The 21,152-nt window shown below is 40.4% G+C and overlaps 1 protein-coding gene across 2 annotated transcripts in view; it reads left to right on the top strand.

The window, feature by feature from the left end:
• Positions 1–21,152, top strand: part of pear1 (platelet endothelial aggregation receptor 1) — a 66,258-nt gene that overhangs the window by 24,257 nt on the left and 20,849 nt on the right. For both annotated transcript variants that reach the window (XR_005208763.1, XM_037784136.1), the window contains exons 2-5: positions 7,429–7,539; positions 9,686–9,787; positions 9,886–9,986; positions 15,780–15,872. Coding sequence is in view for 1 of the 2 variants with exons in the window: in XM_037784136.1 (XP_037640064.1) it covers positions 7,433–7,539; positions 9,686–9,787; positions 9,886–9,986; positions 15,780–15,872 (403 nt within the window). In the remaining variant the exon portion in view is untranslated. The remainder of the gene's footprint in view (positions 1–7,428; positions 7,540–9,685; positions 9,788–9,885; positions 9,987–15,779; positions 15,873–21,152) is intronic.

The following is a 21,152-nucleotide window of genomic DNA, read 5'->3' as shown; positions in this document are numbered from 1 at the left end:
CTCTGAAAGCTCAAGAGGATAAAAGAGAGTGTGGAAGATGGGAGACATATTTTGTAGTTTCTGTGTGACTGACATCAGAGCACCTCGACATGAAAGTGAACTTGTATTTGGCAGGACTGTCTCTCTCGCTGTCTCTCTCGCTGTCTCTGTCTCTCTGTCGCTGTCTCTCTTAACACCACGACCGATATGTTATTCTGTCTGTTTTATTTTTCTTTCCCCCATGGCTTTCCCTTCCAGTGGGTGACTAATATTTTCTACCTCAATTAGCACTGCAACTGCATATAAATTAAATAGAGACAGAAATCTGAGGTTAGAAGGAAAGGAAACAGAAGCAAACAGTTTGATCAGTGCCGTGTGCGTTGCCTAAAAGTCCACCAGAATAAAAAAGGTTATTATTTTTAATCTTACTCAAGAGGATAAAATCTAAAACAAGTGAAGACAATTAAAAGTTTTTGATAAATCTGCAGTAGAATTTATTTTGGGTCGGTCCACCACTCTTATGACATGAAATCTATGAAAACTTTTGTACAGACATTTACGGTTCCTAGAGGATAAATCCTACTGACTTTAGTGATTCATTGACTTTTCCTCTTTTCACCACCAGCAGGTTAAAATATTCCAGTGAAATATCTCAACATACACGCTGGATGTGCACAAATTTTGTTGCAGATATTCGTGATTCCCAGAAGATGTATCCTGATGACTTTAGGTATCCCCTGACTTTTCATCTAATGCCACCATGAGGTTGAAATTTGTGGTTTATAGTAAGATTGCACAACAACTATTAGATGGATTCCTATTAAATTTGGTTTATTACAAGTTCCCCTCAGGATGAATTGTAATAAGTTTGATCCCCTGATTTTCCATCAGTTTTAATTTGTCCAATATTTTGGGTTTATGACCAAATATCTGCAAAACTAATCACATTTCCATATTTATTGTAGATAATACATGTGATAAACAGTTTAAATTAAATGTTAAGAAATTGTCTAAATCGTCAATCATGGCTCATGCAAGAAGTGGCTGTTGCAGATGGTTTCATTTTGTAATTGTATGTGTTTCAGCTTTCATAAATTGCTGCTGAGATACTGAAAGTCAGTGTTGGTTAAACTGTTGCTGGACTAGTTCGCTACACTTATTTACTTTCTTGGCTGGCCAGAGACTGATGAGAAGATATCTAAATATCGATATTCTCATATGTGTCATATTTCAATACTGGAGCCAGCAGACAGTTAGCTTAGCTCAAGGCAACCAGCAACCTCATGGTGACAAGACTTCAGGAAGTCACTTTGATCGGCAAGAAATAGTCTCACACATAACCCCCTGTAAAAAAAACACTGACACTAGACTACGTGTTAGTACACTTCAGCTTTTGTATGGATTAAACAAACAAGATATAACGTGTTAATTAGTAAACGTTGGAGGTGCTGGATGGCAGACAGAACCAGACTAGCTGTTTCCCCGTGTCCAGTCTTTAAGCTAAGCTAACCGTCCAGGCTGCTCTCAGACACCGTCATACTAATACCTACGAAAATGAATGCACTGTAATTTGCATACAGTATATCTCAACTAAATCAATGTGTATGTAATCCACGTAATTGTGATCCAGGAAGTATAAAGAGCAAAAAATGCCGCGTAGGGAGGAGGTTTGAGTGGATTAAAAATACACTGGACTTTTGTCCAGGAGACCGGTGTTCGTACCTCGTGTGAAACCAGATGTCAACATTGATTTATTTGTTACGTAACTTCCCGACTTGTGCCAAGTTATGCCACTTCCAAAGTTATGTAACCCAAACCATGATCTTTTCCTATCTATAGCGTTTTGTTGCCTAGACCTAACCAAGTTGATCTTTCCTAAACCTATTAGTAGAGGATACGTTTAACCGTCTCCTGGCTCCAGCTACATATTTAACGAACAGACATGGGAGTAGTGGTATCAATAACTCTTTCACAAAATGTCAAACTGTTCCTTCAAGACGTTGTTGTTACTTCATGCTGTTTATAATACCATCAGAGAAGGAGGTCCTGTTTCTATATGGGTGTAGCCTCTGTCCTGACCAACAGCTAATGCGAACATGGCCGATGGGAATATTCATCTGTCAAGAAAACGGCTCTCTTGCATAAAACCGAAATCAAAATAATTTTCTAGCTGTCAGCACTGAAGGGCTCTTGATTGAAGCAGAATACGGTCATAACATGGGTACGAGTGTCTGGCGAGATTAATATAAAAGCAGTGCATCTGTTTTCATTTGGGCTTTGTTTTCACTGAAGCCCCTGTGCGGTTCTGTTAAGAGCATTGCGGGGCCCTTAAACAGCTCGCAGCATTCCTCAGTTGGTACGATGCGTGTACGCGTGGGCCGCCGCTTTGGGCCTTGACGGTATGAGTCAGTCAAGAGAAGCTCAGTGAATTAGCAAAATGTTCTCAGATACTAAAAATAGTTTCTCTCTGAACTCGATTCAGCGTATGGGACTCATTTGATGTGTGTGTGTGTGTGTAATGTCTCCAGAACATGACAACACTTGATCGGTCCTTGAAAGAGTTACAAACTGTGTAGTGGGTGTCAGACGTTATGTGAACATGCACATACGCCTGTGTGTGTGTGGTGTTTCGCCTATTTTATACTGGTTTATAGAGCCACATGAAAGTTTCTTTGCCCTGGATGAGATTGCCTGTTTTTTTCATTACAAACAAGATCAAAATATGCTGGAGCAACCTCTACTGTTGTGGTTTTAACTGATCTTTGACCTGTGGATGTGAAGTGTGAATGTGTGCATGCATCACTGCCAGTTAGCTGCTCGCTAAAGGCATCAAAACTGAACGGAAAAACTGTCGCGATACATCATGCTACTTGTGTTTTTCTGCCGCGTAGCCAAGCTTGTCCGAGTGAGAAGGTTCAGAGCTGCAGTTTGGAAAAAGCTCAAAGGAAATAATGATAGCTTATGGCTGAATGTAATGGAGCAGAAGGCTATTATGTGAAAAGGAGGAAAAGGGGAGAATCAATCAGTCCACAGTTGTGGTGGAGTTTCATGTAAAACTCAATTTTTAGAGGACGTGCCCTCCTTTATTTAACTAAAACGCAGGGCAGCCTCCTTGAAGCGTCCGGTTTCCAGATGATGATACTACCACCTGGAGCTCCAGACGTCTACCTGCCCTCCCCTCCCTACTGTAGGTAACCCAAACATGCAATGCAAACAGCGTCCGAGCTCCACTTCAAAACAACTCCGTCTGCACTCATTAAGCTCTCTTTCTCAGCGTTTAAAAATTCCCATGCGGTTTGAAGCCTTTCTCTAATGAAGCACAATTAAAATGAAAAGAAGGTAATGAAAAATATTTACCCCCAGTCCAATGAAGTGGCTGGTGAAGTTGATGACTCCTCTTAATAAAAGCCATATGCCTGTTCTCATAAAATTCTGTTTTTGTGGTACAGATTTCTGAGGCGTTAGCGTTTGTGCCAGCGAGTGAATTAACTCCTGACGTTGGGTAGGAGAGTAGTAAGAGGCAGTTTATCAGAAGCACACTGATTCATGCTGCAGCCCTCACCATGCCAAATCTCCAGCGGTGATAACCAGCCACTGGATAGAGTTAACGTAGACGTAAGTCTGTTAAATGAGCCTTTGATTGATTGCGGAGGTGTTTATGGTGGACTGCTTCTACAAACACATAGAATAATCCATATTTTCTGATGGGTTTTTTTTTCTGCAAAGCACCATAAAGATCACATTTTGTAAATGTACATGAATTGGCTCTGATGGGAATTGAACCGCTGACCTTGGCACTATTAGAGGCATGTATTATTCACCAAGCCACAGGCAAATCTTTTCCTCATCTTGGGAAATTTCCCCAAAGTTCCTGTGCAGTGACTTAAAATGCAAATATGTGCATGAAAAGTGAGAGAAATATGTTTCTCCACCACAGATAGATGGCATGAAGGAGACAGGGCGAGAAAACAGTTTGACAGTGAAATGATGCAGTCGAAACTACTGCCAGAAACCAGGGTCAAATCTGTAAATCATAGTTTTCTTACAGATTTACTTTTTAGTTTATCTTACTTAACCTTACCACTTAACCAATAAATCTTAGTTTTAGAAGTTTTAGTCACCTAAACTTAACTTTTGCTAACCTATTTGTGTGACGGCAGTCAGGTAAAAATAATACAATTCAGAAAAAGACAATCTGCGTTGGAGAATCCATGCTCATTTTTAAGAAAAGCCAAAGGCAAATCTTTTTTAGGTGTGTGTGCATCAAAAGTGAGAGAAACAAGTTGTAGTTTTGGTTCAGACTTAAAGGAACAGTGTGTAGCATTTCAGGGGATCTATTAGCAGAACTAGAATATAACATTCATAACAATGTTTTAATTAGTGTATAATCACCTGAAACCTGCAAAACCGTGGTACCGTCAGCCACCGTCTGACTTCCGTTGCTCCTAAAGTAGTGTTATTATGGTAAGGATGGCCTCTGAGCGAGTTGAACAGCGTTACCACGGTTTTGGACTTGGCGGCTAACGTTACCGCTGTCTTGGAAAGGGAGGAGTGAGCAGAGGGGTAATCAGTTGGTTGCAATCTGCAACCACACCACTAGATGTCGCCAAATCCTACACACTGTACCTTTAAATATCTCTATTGGATGGATTTCCATTCTATTTTGTATAGACATTCATGATCTCCAGAGGATGAATCCTACTGACTTTGATGATCCCCCTGACTTTTCCACTAGAGCCAACAAGATGGGTTTTTTTTAGTAAAATATCTCTAACGATTATTTGAGTGGATTACTGTGAAATTTGGTTCAGACATGAATGTCCCCGTTATGATTAATTATAATAACTTTGGTGATTTGGTGACTTTTCTTCTGGCACCATCATCAGGTCAAAATTTGAATTTGTCACTTTAGTTTATGATCAAATACCTGCACAACTTATGACATTCTCATCATTCCCAGGGCGTCAAATACCGGTGCTTTGTCACAGCCGTCCGTGTGTGATACCGCCACACAAGTTACCCTTTAGCACCTGTATGAGAAACTGCCCATCCGCTGCAATATTAAACGCTCCAATGAAGTGCTCCGAGAGCGTGATGACGTAGTTTAAAGAGCGAAAAGAGACACACAGGATGGGCAGGATTGGAGATGGATAGGCAAAACAAACAAAAGGCTTTCATCCAGGAGACCGCTGTTTGTGTCCCGTGCGTTAAGTTTAACTTTCACGTCACAATCAGCTGTTTGTTTATGTCCTGTATTCACAACATTAAGTTTCATTTTTACTTTACAAAACGTGTTTGTTTTAAGCCCAACCATGTCGTTTTTTCCTAAACCTAACTAAGTGGTTTTGTTGCCTGACAAAGCAGCAGTACATCCTCACAGAGCTGCTAGCAGGCTGTTGACTGTTGATTTGATTTTAAGTTCATCTTACTTGACTGAAATCTTTCGTAGGGTAACATTTTGGTTCAAAAGACACAATCTGTGAGATTTCATTAAAGATTCTTGAGGAGGGACTTTAGTTTTAACAGTAAGAGACACTTTTGTTGTTACTCCTTCTGAGATCTGAGATGTTTTGTTCATGAAGAAGATATTCTTGATCGTTGGCTATACAATGTCACTGTCCCAACATAGAAATCTCCCCGAGGCCCTGAGTAGATGACAGAAGAAGCTTTGGTACAGTGATTCTGTCAGACGGGACTTGTTGAGAAAACAGAGGGGAACAGGCTTGATTGAGCCTATGTCAACATGACGTTCCCGTTTTCTAGAAATGCCATTGAATTCCCACGATGCTTTTACCAGAGGGCTCACACCACTGGCCTGCTGAACTAATGTTCATTTCCATGGGATATTTGTTGGGACAAAAAAACGGGGGAAAAAATGCCTCCCTCTTGATCCCTGAGAGCCCAACAGGGTCCCCGTGCCGAGGCGCTCTCTCTTGGGCCGATGCACTGATCGGATCCAGATGCTGTCGGAGTGCGGAGGGGACAGCAGAGGAGCGTGGAGGCCTCACGGCAGCACTGATTGATAGGGGTCAGGATGATGTTGGGAGTCACATTTCTTGACTCTGATCCCTGTCTCTCTCCTTTTCTTTCTTACTTATGCTCTCATTCTACCCCATCTATCCTGTCTGCTGTCAGGTTGTCTCCCGACGCCTGTGTTTTATGTACCCTGTTGAGACGGCGTTGGGCTCGGCGGGGAGCAGACAGCCTTACGCTTTAAAATCTGGCTCTTTGCCTCACCTCTGCTGAGCGTTTAATAAACTCTTTAACAGTCAGAGGTTAAATCTCAACCATAATTTATAGGTATACCGAGAACCAGCTTTCAATGAATCTTCCTATCCGCCACGCTGTGAAATGTTAATTGTAGTAAATGAAAAACAAAAACAATGAATGTAAATCTCTAGTTGAGAGCAGGAATGGAACTTTTGTTTTTCCATCTGCGTGTGCAACATTTTCCACTGCAGGTTTGCCTGACAGAGTGCTGCAGAGTTATTGCTGTTTCAAGGCTGCTCAGATTTGTCACTCAGTAAAAAAGCTAGGCTGTCCCTGACCTTTACACACCGGGGGCGTGACGAATAAATGACACCATAACAACACTTGACAGGACAATGCGAATATTATAGGTTAGGCCTTTTATTGTGAAAGGTAAGAACGGAAGGAGTGGACTCTGGTCTGCGCTGCCTTTGTCGAGGTTGAAAGATGCAATAAAGTTTGCCGTCCTGGTTCGTACTACAGAGCCTCCATGTTATTGTTTCATAAGGTGCAACTCCTTACGCTCAACGTGACTGGTTGATGCCTTTATTCGCAGTGTGAAAGATCAGGAAAAATTGACTTGTTCAGGAAAACAATTACGTTGCTTTTTCGCCGCGTAATATTCACGTTCTGTGTGAAAGTACTCATAACAAAAACAACAGCTCCAAAAAATATATTGACGTGCAATAATTGCACGAAACAAAATGTCGCCGTGTGTAAAGGCCTTAACACTGATACAATTTTGTCAACTAATCAACAGATCTGTAAAACTGAGTTTCTCCACAAAGAATCACACAAAAGCACCACTTTAAATTTTGTTTAACAGAGATGTGCTCAAAAGTTTCTTGGAAATAAGTAATTCAGCATGAAAAATGACTAATCGACAAAATAAATCTAAACTACTTTTGTTTGGATTTTTGTTTTTCAAATGGCATATTAAGGCAAGTAAACGAGGTGGACTATTTCCATATTGAAATCCAAATAAACAACCTCAGAAATGGCCATCACCTCTTCAGCATGCCCTAAACAAAACATACGTTTTTGTTGCAGAACCAGATTGCTTTGCATCGTACAAATGCTGCTTTTATTGTGTCCGTCTTCTGATTTTTCCCCTACTAACAAAAGGAATATGTTTTGGCCCGGTGCCGTCCTTGCTGAAATGTTTGAGTTTTTGTAAATGTCTGTCGTTTTTTCCCTCAGGACCATGCCGACTCTGCAGAGCTCCGCTTTCCTGCTGCTGTTGAGCTTCCTGATTGGTCTGAGCTACTCCCTGAACCCAAAAGACCCCAATGTGTGCAGCCTGTGGGAGAGGTGAGGCCTGTTTCACTTTGACAAACAAATACATGTCACTGTTGTTATATCCCATTAAACATCTCAAACAGTGCTGCATACATATTTCTGTTAAGTTTATGGTTTTAACAGGATTCATGAGCGGTTGGTTCAGACATTCACTCATCACATAAATGACAAAGAAAACTTTAAGAAATAAAGAAAACAGCATCATTGTGTTATATACTTGTAGAGACGGGACACTTTCTCTTTCGCCACATTTGCTGCTTCACCACAGAAATTGGTTTGCAGAATAGAAACTGATGGTTGGTAACCTGCCCAGTGTAAATTATCACAGTCACCAAAATCAAAATTTAAAACCACCACCAGCATTAGTGGCCATTGCTATTTTCCAGAGGTGTGGACTTGAGTCACATGACTACAATTAAAGTCAGACTTGAGTCACAAACTTGATGACTTTAGACTGGACAAAATCAAAAAAAGACTTGCAACTCGACTTGGACTTTAACACCAGTGACTCATGACTTCACTTGGACTTGAGCCTTTTGACTTGAAAATACTTGATATACCGTCCCTCAAGCTGAAAGATTCAAAGTTTGCCATGAATCAAATAATTTCCCTTCCTTCCTCAATCAACTTAACGTTTTTCATTCCCAGCAAGTCGACACTTAACTCCACGCATCCAATCAAGTTGAAGGAGAGAACCATGAAGAACTAACGTTACGTTACTGTGCGCCAGTTTAAAAAACAGATACCAAGATAAGATCATAAAACTATGTGGCCGTCAACAAAAACTGCTGTATGCAAATATGCGGTTAGAAAATAACAGACTTGGGATTTGACTCAAGGACAGTTTCTTCCCTCAGGCTGTCACTCTGATGAACACCTAATCAGTCACTGTCAATAACTCTCTAACATCAATAGAGAGTTAAAGATTATAATCTACAGTCTTAAATGCACATTTTTTGTAATATGTACATATCAACTGTCACACTATGTACATATTGTAATATGTACATATCATCTGTTACTGCCAGTCCATGTATATCCATCCAATATTTTTTATTTGTTTTGCACTATTTGAATTGTTTACAACTTCCAGAACTCTTGACTTGTATATAGATATTTTTTATTTTTACTTTTATTATAGTATTCTTATTTTATTGTTGGTCACTATTGTTCCTAGCTGTTATTTCTATTCTGTTTCAGTGCACTGACTTGGGACTTGAGTGCAAAGACTTGAGACTTACTTGTGATTTGCAAAGCAGTGACTTGGTCCCACCTCTGCTATTTTCTAACCAGAGACATACACATAGCTTATTACACAAATCCATAGCTTTCAAATCACTTGCAACAGTTCACCTAAATCCAAGAAAAGAACATGTTTTAGTAGCACAGATCGGCTTTTCATTTTCATCAGAGCTTATTCTGTTACATTTTATGAATTTGCACAATTTCTAAAAAGTGGATTAATTAAGTGCAACTGATATAAGTATTGATGTGACTGTAATGTATTTTGAGCCACAGGGATCACAACAGTCATAGGATTCATCAAGGACTCATCTACATGTAGGGCTGCAACAAACAATTATTTTCATGATTGATCAATCTGCAGATTATTTTCTCAATCAATCGATTAATTGCTTTATGTATAAAACATCAGAAAATAGTTTAAATGAATGTAATAATTATTCTCACATGTCAAGAGGGTGTATTAATTGCTTGTTTTATTTGACCACCAGTCCAAAACCCAAATATATTCAGTTTACTATCGTATATGACAAAGAAAAGCATCAAATCATCACATTTGAGAAAGCTGGAACCAGCAAATGTTTCGCATTTTTGCTTAAAAAACTTACTAAAATGATTAACAGATTATCAAAGTAGAGGCTGATTAACTTTCTGATGATCAACTATATTGATTAATTGTTGACAGGGACTATTAATCGGGACCATGACTGTTCAAAATTGTTAATCCAACTAAAAGTTGGGATCAAACCGACTGAATTTGCCGTCCCCAGAGCCACGACACCGCTGACATGGCTAAAACAAATCCCCCGTTTTGATGCTAATAAGATGGTCCTTGTTCAAACATTAAACTAATAGAGCTGATTAGCTTTTGTATTTCTTCAATGATGTACTATATGTGTGATGTTCTGCTTTTCAGCTTCACCACCTCAGTGAAAGAGTCCTACTCGCATCCTTACGACCACGTGACGGAGGAGCCCTGCTCTGACCCGCGGACCTCCTACAGATGCATGCGCCACAGGTAGCATCAGCACAATGACTCATTTCCTGTCGGGGCTGACTTCCTGTTCCTGTCAGTGGAGGGTCAAAGTGTCCTGTCTGACTGTGTCATTGTTTCAGGATCACCTACAAGACGGCCTACAGGCAGGCGGTGAAGACGGACTACCGCAAGAGATACCAGTGCTGTCCAGGCTATTACGAGAGCAGAGACAAATGTGTCCGTAAGTAATTATGGAAACCTTTTAAACTACTCGCCTGCTTACTTTTTATGCCTCCGCGCCGGCGACAGCTGTGGCCAGTTTATTATGTTTACAGGTTGTCCGTCAATCTGTCCATACATACTCAGGAACGCCTGGGGGGAATTTCACCATTTGGCAACGTCCACTTTTGGAGGCCAAAGGTCACTGTGACCTTGTGAAGAATTCATATGCTAATTATGACAATTTCACACAAATGTCTGACATAATAAAACAATGAAGTGATGACATTTTGGACAGAAATGGACGTAAACTGCCACTTGACTGGTTGGTGGAGGCGTACAACCGTGAGGCGGTAATTGTAGTTCAGCACTGAGACAATGGAGGAGAAGAAGAAGAAACGTTTTGGCAAGATGTAGTCAGAGCTCAGAGAGGTTTTAATCTGTGGTTTTATTTTATATTTACCTTATAGAGAACTTAAAAAGCCAGATAAACAATCTGAATGTTTACTATATTCATTTGATTATTTCAGTTTATTTTTAATAGTTTAATGTTGTTTAATTTCATCTTCCCAAGGACTGGAGTACTGTTGAATGTTCCCATTAAGATGTCAAAGTTCCAAAAGTTTCAAGCCCAAATTGTCTCTTTGTACAGAGGTACAGAAGTACAAAGCACATTAAGATGACACCTTTTTAGAACTGCTTTTAATGTATGATTAATATTGTGTGTTTTATATATTTTTTTATGATGTCCTTGTTTTATGATCTTTTTATCCGTGTAAAATGTCTTTGAGTTTTTATTATTATTATTATTATTATTATTATTATTATTATTATTATTATTATTATTATTATTATAATGAGTCCAAGTAAATCCCCCCAAATTCCATCCCTCGGAGGATTTTGACCACCAAAAATAAAGTCCGTGCAATGTTTTAATTTCTTTTTTAATTATTTGTTCTTAAATAATTATTTGAATTTTTCATATTTCCCAGCATGAACATCTAAAGCATCTACATTTAGTTCCAAAGCCCTCTCCGCTAGGAATTTATTTCTGATGACGAAATGCTGAATTTATTTATTGTTTGATTTAACAGGGACAGTGCACATTAATAAACATTCCTGTAAATGCATCAGAGGCTATTTTAAGAATATAAGTTCAAAATAACAAAGTTATTGTGATCACTTATAGCAATCTTAATTTATCAAGTTTTTTATTGTTGACCTAAAAGTCGTCAAATACAAATATATAGATGAAAGATACTGGAATCAGCCTGTGAAATGTCCTCAAAGAGTTTATTTATAGAACGTACACGTCTCCTAAAAAGCTCAAAAACCCAGGAAAAATACTGAGGACATGACCTCAGTGGTTGCGACGCCCCTGGTCCCACCCATGAGTGAATAACTTCAGTAGTACATTGTAAACTAACACAGGGCCTCCCTCATGCAGAAACACTGTGTTAAACTTATCTTACATTTTTCTCTTGATTTTCTCCGAACAGAAAAAATAAGATAAGTCACCTAATTTGTCCCACCCTAAGGTGCAACAAAGACTCAAGAAGATGTCAATCAATTACAGTCTATACATGCCCACAGAGTCCCGAGCAGAGGTGAACTGAAAACACCTGTGTGGCTGTTCAGAGCCTTTAAGGGCCAGACTTGAGTCCGTCTGATTCCTCCGTAACTGAAAAAAGAACCAAATTGGGCTTGAAACATTTTTGTAATGCAGTAAAATGGACATTTAAAAGGGAACCTGAATAAACAAAGTAACCTGATGTTGGATGAATACTATTGGTAGTAATCCAACACAATACCAAAATGTATTTTTTTCCATGCAATCATGCTTAGTCAATATGAGGCGCACATGACACTGGAATTACCACAATTATGGGTACTATGGGTTCCCACTGGGGCTTCTCATGCTGATACTGGCTGTACAAGCTGGAATTTGAAACTTAACTAAACAGTGTGTTGCTGACACCATGAAAACCCTCCTTCATTATTTTCATTTTTCAGGATTTCAGCAGCTATTATTTCATCACTTAAGCATCTGCTACTGATGAGTTCAGAGGCGTGCCACCGCTGCCTGCACAGCTCAGGCTAGAACAACACAAACGGCATCATATGAACAATATCATCAGTGGGCAAACTCTCTCAGCTTGACGACAACACCAGGGCCAGTGTGCCTCAAGTTGAAGCCTTCTATTACATAAATCAAGGTTACACAAAACACGAGGGACTGTTAGATGTCAGATGACTTATTTATGGAGAAAAGCTGCCTTTACATGATACATGAAATTTGCCCTTTGCTCACCGCGAGGTAGGGCGCAGAGTCTTGCAGAGGCAAAGCTCAACGCAAGTATAATATGACATCGATGCTAAAGGAACACCACTCACTGTTTCTAGGCAACAACAACAGCTGTTCTCATTGGTTGCGCTTTGAAAGGTTAGCGGCAACCGAGGTCAAAGTTGAAATAATCTGAACTTTGAACGCAGTGCTCGGCGACAATTTTGAGCAGTGCGCCATGCCAAGGGGTAGCGCTTCCGTCTAGTCGTGCGGCACAACTCTCCCCACAGCCATATTTAGCATTACCAAAATTAGATAGCTACTGTAGGGTGTTAGCGAGCGTTAGTTGCCAGATCTCATAAGAATGTGTTGCTGAGACAGAGAAAGGTCTCAAACAAAGTTAATTTTGTCCTGATCCGTCCGTCTGAAAAATGCCATTTTAGTGTCAGAATTTCGGAAGATATGTGGCTTGTGAAAAATGGTTCCAATATTTTCTTTGGTGACAATGGTGTGAAAGAATCAGTCATAATCTGCATTCACTTCTCCTATTGGAGTTAATAGACTCAGGACTCCTAAAGGGGCGGGGCAGTGGCGAAACACAGATACAGGAAACTGACTCTCAGTGTGCCGTATCCTTTCTGAACCCTCTCTGCCTTAAGTACTTTACCATAAAGTCAAATTAAGGTAGTATTATATAATAAATGTTTGGGTATAGCAGTTAAAAATAAATAGTTCCCTATTGTCGTCTGAAAATACCAAACTGATGCAGCTGTCAACAGTTTACTGAAACACTGTTATTCCCGACAGCGGGTGGTGACACATATAAATAAAGTGTAACCACACGGTTTGAGAAAATTCTACCTTAGCCTTACAAACCTTCTCATACATCACTGGATGATCTCAGAAGTGCATGATGGTAATGACAAGGTTTCTGTGCTTCGTGCTTCAAAAACTGTCATTTTGGAGATAAATGTTTTCATTCAGCGGAGATAACGGGCATTTTTGGCCGCTTGCTGTTGAGCCACCTTTCACAGCGGTCTTGCATGTGTGTGTGTGTAGTGTTTTCTTTTGTAGCCAAACACAAAAGCCTTTGATTTGACTGACATCAGAAAAGCAAAGATTGGAGCCCACTGATTGCTGTTTGAAGCTTTATAATTGAAATATCTCTGCTTTGAACGTGTCGTCTATGACTCCTCCTAGACCCACTTATGTAAAGTGTTTTTTATTTTCTAAATAAATATAATTAGATATAATTATGCTTACCTCCTTCATTTGATGACATGTTAGCATTGTCTTAGATCCCCCAAATCTCCAGCCTCCAGTATTCACACACCTTCAACTAGAGAGGAGAAAATAATCAGTTAAATTATTGTTTATTGAAAAGAAAAGCAGCGTGTGCATAATACAGCACGCGGTCCTCAGTGTGGTGAGAAAACACTTGTCTAGTGTATCAAAAAAATGAAGAGATCTCTGGCAGAATTATTAGTCTTAGTCATAAATGCATGTTTGAATTAACTTAATTAATAGCAGAAGCATTTATGATGCTGGCAGGAACACAACTCAAAGGCCGACTTTCTAAGAGGAGGCTCCTTGACAGTATTAATTGCCTTCTAACGCTGGTGCTTTCAATTGTACAGCTGAGCCCAGCTGTCGAGCTGGCAGCTCACACACTGTTTACGATGGGTGGAACGAATTTAGAGGGAAAGAATGCAATTCAGTTGAATAGATTTTTAATTGAATAAAAAACACCCTTGAAATGGTGCACTTTTGAAATAGAACACATGTGGTCTTTAATAATAATAATTTATCATTTCCGTAGCTCGTCTTATACAAAGAGTTTCACGTTTGAAAGAGCACACGTACACACATTACACAAACAGCACACACAAAATGAGTAGGCTACCTTGGGGATGTTACAAAAAAGTAATAATAGTGACATCCAAGTTATTTGAAAATCATATTTTAAAACGTATATTGGCAGATACCAAGTTGATTAAGTGATTTTTCAGTGTTCAAAGTGTTTGATTGATTTTCTTAATGGTCTGATAAACTTCTGTGATAATACTGATAGGTTTATATGTCCTATACAAGTGATTCCCAATCAGGGCGGGTACTTCTGCACTTACCAGTGTGTATATGGAAAAATTGTGGAGTTAAAGGGACTGTTTGTAACTTCTTCCACGTATAAATCAATCCGGGTCGGTGTCCCATGCGCGCTCGCGTGTGGCTACGCTGTTCAGACTCAGATTCCAACACAAACTACACGGAAGCACCAAACCGCAAAGTTGTATCTAGTGAAGCTCGTCTGTTAAACAGTGTTGACCGCAGTCGGAGGACGCGGGGGAGACCGTAGCTTTGGTCTCCAGGACCAGAGTCTCTGCTGTACTCTGCTCCTCTGCTTGCAGCTTAAGGCAGCTATGACTGCAGGTATCAGGCTTTTCCCAAAGCGAGCCCTATTGCACTTCAGTGTTCTGTTCCAGCGCCCGGAGCGGGGCATTATGGTGAGGTCGTGATTGAGTGGGTGTGTGATGTCCTGTGCTATTGAGATTGCAATGCGTGCAACGGCTTTGTTGTTTAACTCTGTGAGGTTGGGTGTGGGGAGACCAATTATCCTGGCAGCAGTGTTGGTTATGCGTGTGCCCGATTAGTGACGGATAACATGTTTAAAAAAGCAGTAACAGTATCTTTATTTTTCACAATAACAAATAGCTACACTAGGATCAGTTGCACAGGACACACCTCCTACAAACTTGAGCCAGCTGTAACCTGAACCTGAACACTGCGTGCTGCAACTGAGACTATGTGGAAACTAGTTAACACACAAACAAAGATGTAACAATACATAACTAAAAGCAGTCGCACAACTAAGTGGTAGTATTATGAACGCAAACCTGACCAAACATAGTGAAAAAAGGAGTGGCATCAATCATTTAAGTGCCCCAAAGCGACATAAGTGAGAAAGCCCTCTAGCAGCTGCAGGAGGGAGTCAGGGGACGTTGTTCTATAGAGCGACAATGTATTTTGTCTTTGAATTTGGAGGACTTGTTGAAAAAAGGACAAAAGAAGAGAGTCTGAACACAGACAATTCAAGTGTTACTATGTCTTAGTGATTATATCAATATTATAAGTGTTAAATAACATCCGAAAAACATGCATAATTCTGTGACATTTTACTTTTTTGCACACATTGATGATGCCACTATCATCCCCCCTCTCTGTAGTCCTCCAGACGTGTAAACCCCCCCGACTATTTCCAGCACCTGAGGTTATTGGTATGCATTGACCGGGTTGTGACCCAGATCGTGTCTGAATTGCCATGAGCAGGGATTAACCCGTGCTGGCTTGGTTTGAATTGACAAAAAAAGAGTTGAACATGGGTCAGATAACTCTGGTCTGACCCTGGTCATTGGTGTGAAAGAGGTATTATTGGGCTGTGTGTTGATACGTCAGACAAAATAAAGTGCCTTGGTGCTGCATTGACTATTCTCCACAAAGCCGGGTCTGTTATAAAGTGCGTTTTCTCATCAACAGCTCGCTGCACCAAGGAGTGTGTCCACGGTCGATGTGTCGCTCCAGACCGTTGCCAGTGTGAGGGAGGCTGGCGAGGCGACGACTGTTCCAGCGGTATGAATCAGCTTTTTCCCTTCGCTCAGACATTTCCTCTCTCTCTCTCTTATTTACTTTTCCTCCCATCACTTTCTTTCTTCCCCTCTCTCTTCAGGTGCACACACACAAATAAAATTGACATACACAAGAGGAAATGACAACAGGCCATTAGTCAATTGGCTGATCTTCACATATACCCATCCATCACACACAGGAGGCCTTTCCAATGGAAACAGCAAGGGAGCATTACCACATCCACAGCAATGAGTCATTAATGTCAGCCACAGTCCAGAAAGCAGTTTACTGGACCAGGAGGAGCTGCACCTCCAACTCTCACTCAGTTACTTTTCAAAAATTAATAACGATAACTCAACTTTTGAGCAGCTAATTAAAGTCGATATGTGCTCTAAAGTAAAAGTGAAACTTCTGACAGAGTCATATTCATGATAGCATGAAAGCAATAAGTTATGAGTGACATACTGAAAGTAGCCACCGTTTATTAAAGAAACAGACCTTAAACCTGCTCCTTCTACCCGCTATGACTTCTTTTACAAAACTAAAGTCAGCAGAAATGGTTATATAATAGCTATTCAAGGCACCAACTCAGAACAGTGAGTCTAACCCAGTTTGTCTTCTCTGAAATCTCCTTAAATGTGATCGTCCAAACAACGTGGAGTGTGAAACCAGAACCACATTTCGCGGGGCTGCTGTCCCCCTCGCTGAAATCAAGTTTTTCCACTACCTTCAGCCCGTTTCAACGCAGTCAGCTGGGTCAATAGTACACAGCACTCCTCCTCCATTTTCCCCCCTTACTCCTCTGCAGAGAGAAGGAATTAGCTTTAACTGGTAGTGGTTGATGTCTTGACAGGGGGATGATGGGAAGGGGAAATGGAAAATGTTACCCCTCTCTCTTGCATGGCCCAGTTCTCTCCGTCTCTCCTTACACTCCCTCCCTCCTCCAACCCTCACTGAAATTTTCTTCCTTTGCTTTCACTCTGCTCCTTCCACTCCTCCTCCTCCTCCTCCTCCTCCTCCTCTTCCTCCTCCAGCCTTGGCTCCACCGTATCGTCCTATAATGGAGTCTTTTTGGCAGAATGAGCCCTGACACTTCCTGGATGCCTGTGTGTTGAGCTATCTAAGTATGGGAAAGAGGAGAGGGGACTGAGGTTTTCATACTGACTTTTAGGACTGTTTGCCCATGAATATGGAGAAAAGAAGAGGGGAGGGAGAAGTATACTCAATATTCCTCATTCTATACATGAAAGAAAGTGACAAAAAGCAGTGGAAGAAGTATTCAGATCCTTTAAAGGGGACCTATTATGCTTTTCCCTTTCCTTTAGTGTTATATCGTTTTTTATGCCAGTAAAAGGTCTGCAAAGTTAGCCCAAAGTCCACGCCAAAGGGAGTTACTCTCCCACACAGAAAAACTGCTCCTGAACTACCCTAAACTTCCTTTTCTTCCGTAACATGGTGATGTCACTAAGTAACACATTTGCATAACGGCTTGTTTGGAGCGGAGTCCAAAGAGTTTGGATCGGTTGACCAATCATAACAGAGTGGGCCAGCTCTCTGAACATTAAAACAGGTTCACATGTTCTAGTAGAAACCCAAAATACAGGTATGCACCTGAAAATGAGCATTATATGTCCTCTTTAAGTAATAGTACTAATACCATATTGTGGAAATACTTCACTACAAGTAAAAGTCCTGCATTCAAAACCTTAAGTAAAAGTATGGAAGTATTATCAGCATAATGTACTTAAATTATTAAAAGTGAAAGTACTCATTGTGCAGTAAAATGTTCCCTGTCAGTGTTTTATATGATGATGATGATGCTACATTATGTGGTATTTTACTGCTGTAGATGTTTTAACTTCTTTATATACTGTTGGCTAGTTTAATCTACAGCATCATATTCTATAAGATCATCAAATGTTTGTAGCGTTGCTGTCCTGTGAGAACCAAACATCTCTACAAAGTCAACTTTTCATGGTGTCAGAAAAACAGCCCTGTTTTCAGCTTTGTGACAATGCATTTTCCAAAGACTTTATTTAGTTTAAGAAGTAGGAGAATTTACTCAACACATAAAGGAACATTTAATCCTTTGGTTTATTAGAAAAACGCAAATTCAGAATCACCAAATTGGGAGATACATGGATCTCACTGGAAAGAAAGGGTAATGTACTGGCGTAAAAAATACAATATTTCCCCTCTGAGATGTGGTGAGGTAGAAGTTTAAAGTGGCATAAAATGGAAACACTCAAGTAAAGTAAAGTACAAGTACCTTTAATTTGTACTTAAGTACAGTACTTGAGTAAATGTACTCAGACAAAAATAGTGGAGGCGTGGGAGAGAATGAAAAATGGGAACATGGTGACAATGACGATGATTGAGGTAAGAGAAAAGCAGGAATGTGGCTCAATGGGAGCTACAAAATGTCATGTCAAAGTATTTAATGCTTTACGTAGTGTAAGCCCCGTTTCAGAGCAGATTTTGATAGAAGGACACAGAGAGCTGGAATCAAAAAATGAGCAGCAACATATCCAGGAGATTATGTGGACTTTGTACGCAAGCAAAGCGCAAACCACCGCTTGAGCAATTCTCAGGGGAAAAGGAAGAATTTTCCCACCATACCAGTGTGCATTCCTAATAACAGACAGCCAAGAGATGCCAGTTCTGAAGTGTGTGTCAATCAATGGGCTTACATGCACGCAGTATTACAGATAACTGATTTGTATCACTATAGATGTCATGTTAAGGATAATCTGTATGGATAAATATTCATATCTGCATCACAGCTTTTATTATTTAGGAAGTCTCATTGAGATCAAGACCTTTGATCACAAGTTCAGAAGTTCAGTGAGTCTGTGTGGTCGTCACACTGTTTTGTTGTGTCACTGTGATAAATAATCAAACTATCATGCACAGATTTAAACGCTTAGAAGGAAAATTGGCCATGAATGCTACTTTCATGTCAAATGTCAAATGTCTGGCAATGTTGGGTTCATCTGTGCTTGTCGTTACAATATTTAAATCAAAGTTAGACTCACTTAAGCTAAGGTGAAGGTAAACAAACTCAACAACACTGTTCGAGAAAGCCTTGCACTGGAGGACGTATGTTTACATGCAGATAGACCACAGACTGTATACAGTATAAGAAGTGGACGTAGTCACCGTGACGTCACCCGTTGGTTTGTGGACTGCCGTTTGAAGTCTTGTCATCTTTTGCCATCTTGTCTTTTTGCAACCAGAAGTGACACGAGAGGGTGGAGCTAAGTACAACCGAACGCTGAATAAGACATTTTCAAGCGACCAAAAAGGTCATAATTAACTTTCATGAACTGAAAACAGATTGTGAGAGGGTTAAAGTTGTAAGACAAAAACACTCCAAGAACAGACAACGCCGTGGTAGTGACCTGTCAATCACAAGGTAGCCATGTCCTAAAGCATCCCCTGCTTTATGGTCTATTTGACTCTAAATGGGACCATAATTTACTAAATGAACATCATGCTGTATTGAAGAAGACTTGAAACTAGCGATTGAGACTATAAACTCATGTTTTACAATGTTTACTGAGGTAATAAATCAGATGAGAAGTAGGATCATTTTCTCATAGTCTTCTATACAATCAGACTTCTTTCTGCAACCAGAGGAGTCGCCCCCTGCTGGCTGTTAGAAAGAATGCAGATTTAAGGCACCGGAGTCAGCCCACTGTGATAAACATAAACGAACACATGAGTTTCCGTCACTGGAGGGCTTGGACTCTGCCAACTGGTTGCTCAAAAATTGCACGTCCAATCTTGTGAATTTCACCCATTCACTCAAGTACCGTCTGCGTGTATCATCCTCTCAGTTCTTATGCCGATACTCCTGCAGACTCCCTTCAGTAAATCTCCCCTGCTGTCCTGGAGAATGTCTGTGTAAACATAAATCGCTGCTCCAGCTGAGTTTCTCATTAGTCAACATGACTCCGGCAGAGCTCCTCTCCAATGCCCACACAGGAGAACAAGTGAAGGTATGATTCATTTAAACAAAAAGAGGAAAGGGTCCTGCTCCGCGTTAGTGCAATAAACACTACAGTCCATGGCAGCACGCTTTGCTCCAGCCCAAATTTGGCTCTACTCTACCCTCTGTGTAATTTCTGTCAAAGCAGTCCTTGTACTTTTCAATGCTGTGGAAGGGAATATGTGCAGCAGAGGCAAAAGGTAGGGGGGGGACTGGGAACATGCACACATATGACGTGTAGCTCTGGCCTGCTGCTCACATAAAGAAACATGATTCAGAGGTCAGCATGAAATTATTGGAATTGTTTTTAGCTCGAGAGAAGATAACTGACGCCCAGCCATGTGTTACGTCAGTGCTATTGGATATCACATTTTCTCGATGGTGTCCGAGACGGTCGAAGGTATTGATGAGAAATTTGAAGAACGCACCCATGACCAATCTGGGATCTCATAACGCGACCCAGTGGACTGAGATCTCTTCATCGTGAATTGAAATCCAAACCTTGTGTGAACCCACCCCACCCCCCGGAGCCGATCCTTTGGCTTCTGTAAAAATTAACCATTTAAAACTCGTCCGTCTTTTTGAGCTCCATGCAAATCTCCCTGCCAATTTGAAATTATTCGTTGGTAATATAACACTCCAGGGCTAAAGGGGGAGATTTGGATGTGGAAGCATGAGGGAGATCAACAGTAATGTGTGCAAGAGTCAGTACTTTATGTCATCCCCCAAGCTTCCCCTCTCATTTCTGTTCTGTTCTGCGTCTCTGTGTTGTTGAATTTAATCCGATTTGTTTCTGTTTATTTGTTTTTCATGACATCATATATGACTGTGAGCGTACACCACAGTGTATGGGAGGGAAACTGAATGAGGAAAAACAAAACTGACACAAAATGATCATACATGCGCCGTCTGCAAGTTACAATAATCATCAGTAATTTTATTTTGCCTCAGTGTTTTTATTTCATTTCCAGCATTGCAGAGTAGGTTTGACTCAGTGTTTAGAGTAGGAGGCGTATTACTGGAAGCCGACTGGTTTGAATCGTTGGAAAATGTGGGCAATGAAAGTGAGAACCTCCCTGGTGAGAATAGTGAGAGCTGTTTAACTGCACGAGTAGTGGCGGTACTGAAAAAAAATAAAACCTTTTCTGGGTAAATACGTTTTTAAAGAAGTGAGGAGCTGCTCGATGTAAAGATGGTAGTGTTTGAGTCTCATTGGATCCATTTTCCTCGGGTAGATAAATGAGATTAATCTTGTTTTTAACTGAATTCTGTAAACAGAATCATGAAATTTC

The sequence above is a fragment of the Sebastes umbrosus genome, chromosome 11 (genome assembly GCF_015220745.1).
Source record: "Sebastes umbrosus isolate fSebUmb1 chromosome 11, fSebUmb1.pri, whole genome shotgun sequence".
Lineage (NCBI taxonomy): Eukaryota > Metazoa > Chordata > Actinopteri > Perciformes > Sebastidae > Sebastes > Sebastes umbrosus.
The sequence above is the reverse complement of the archived record's forward strand: the minus strand, read 5'-3'. Positions and strand labels throughout refer to the sequence as shown.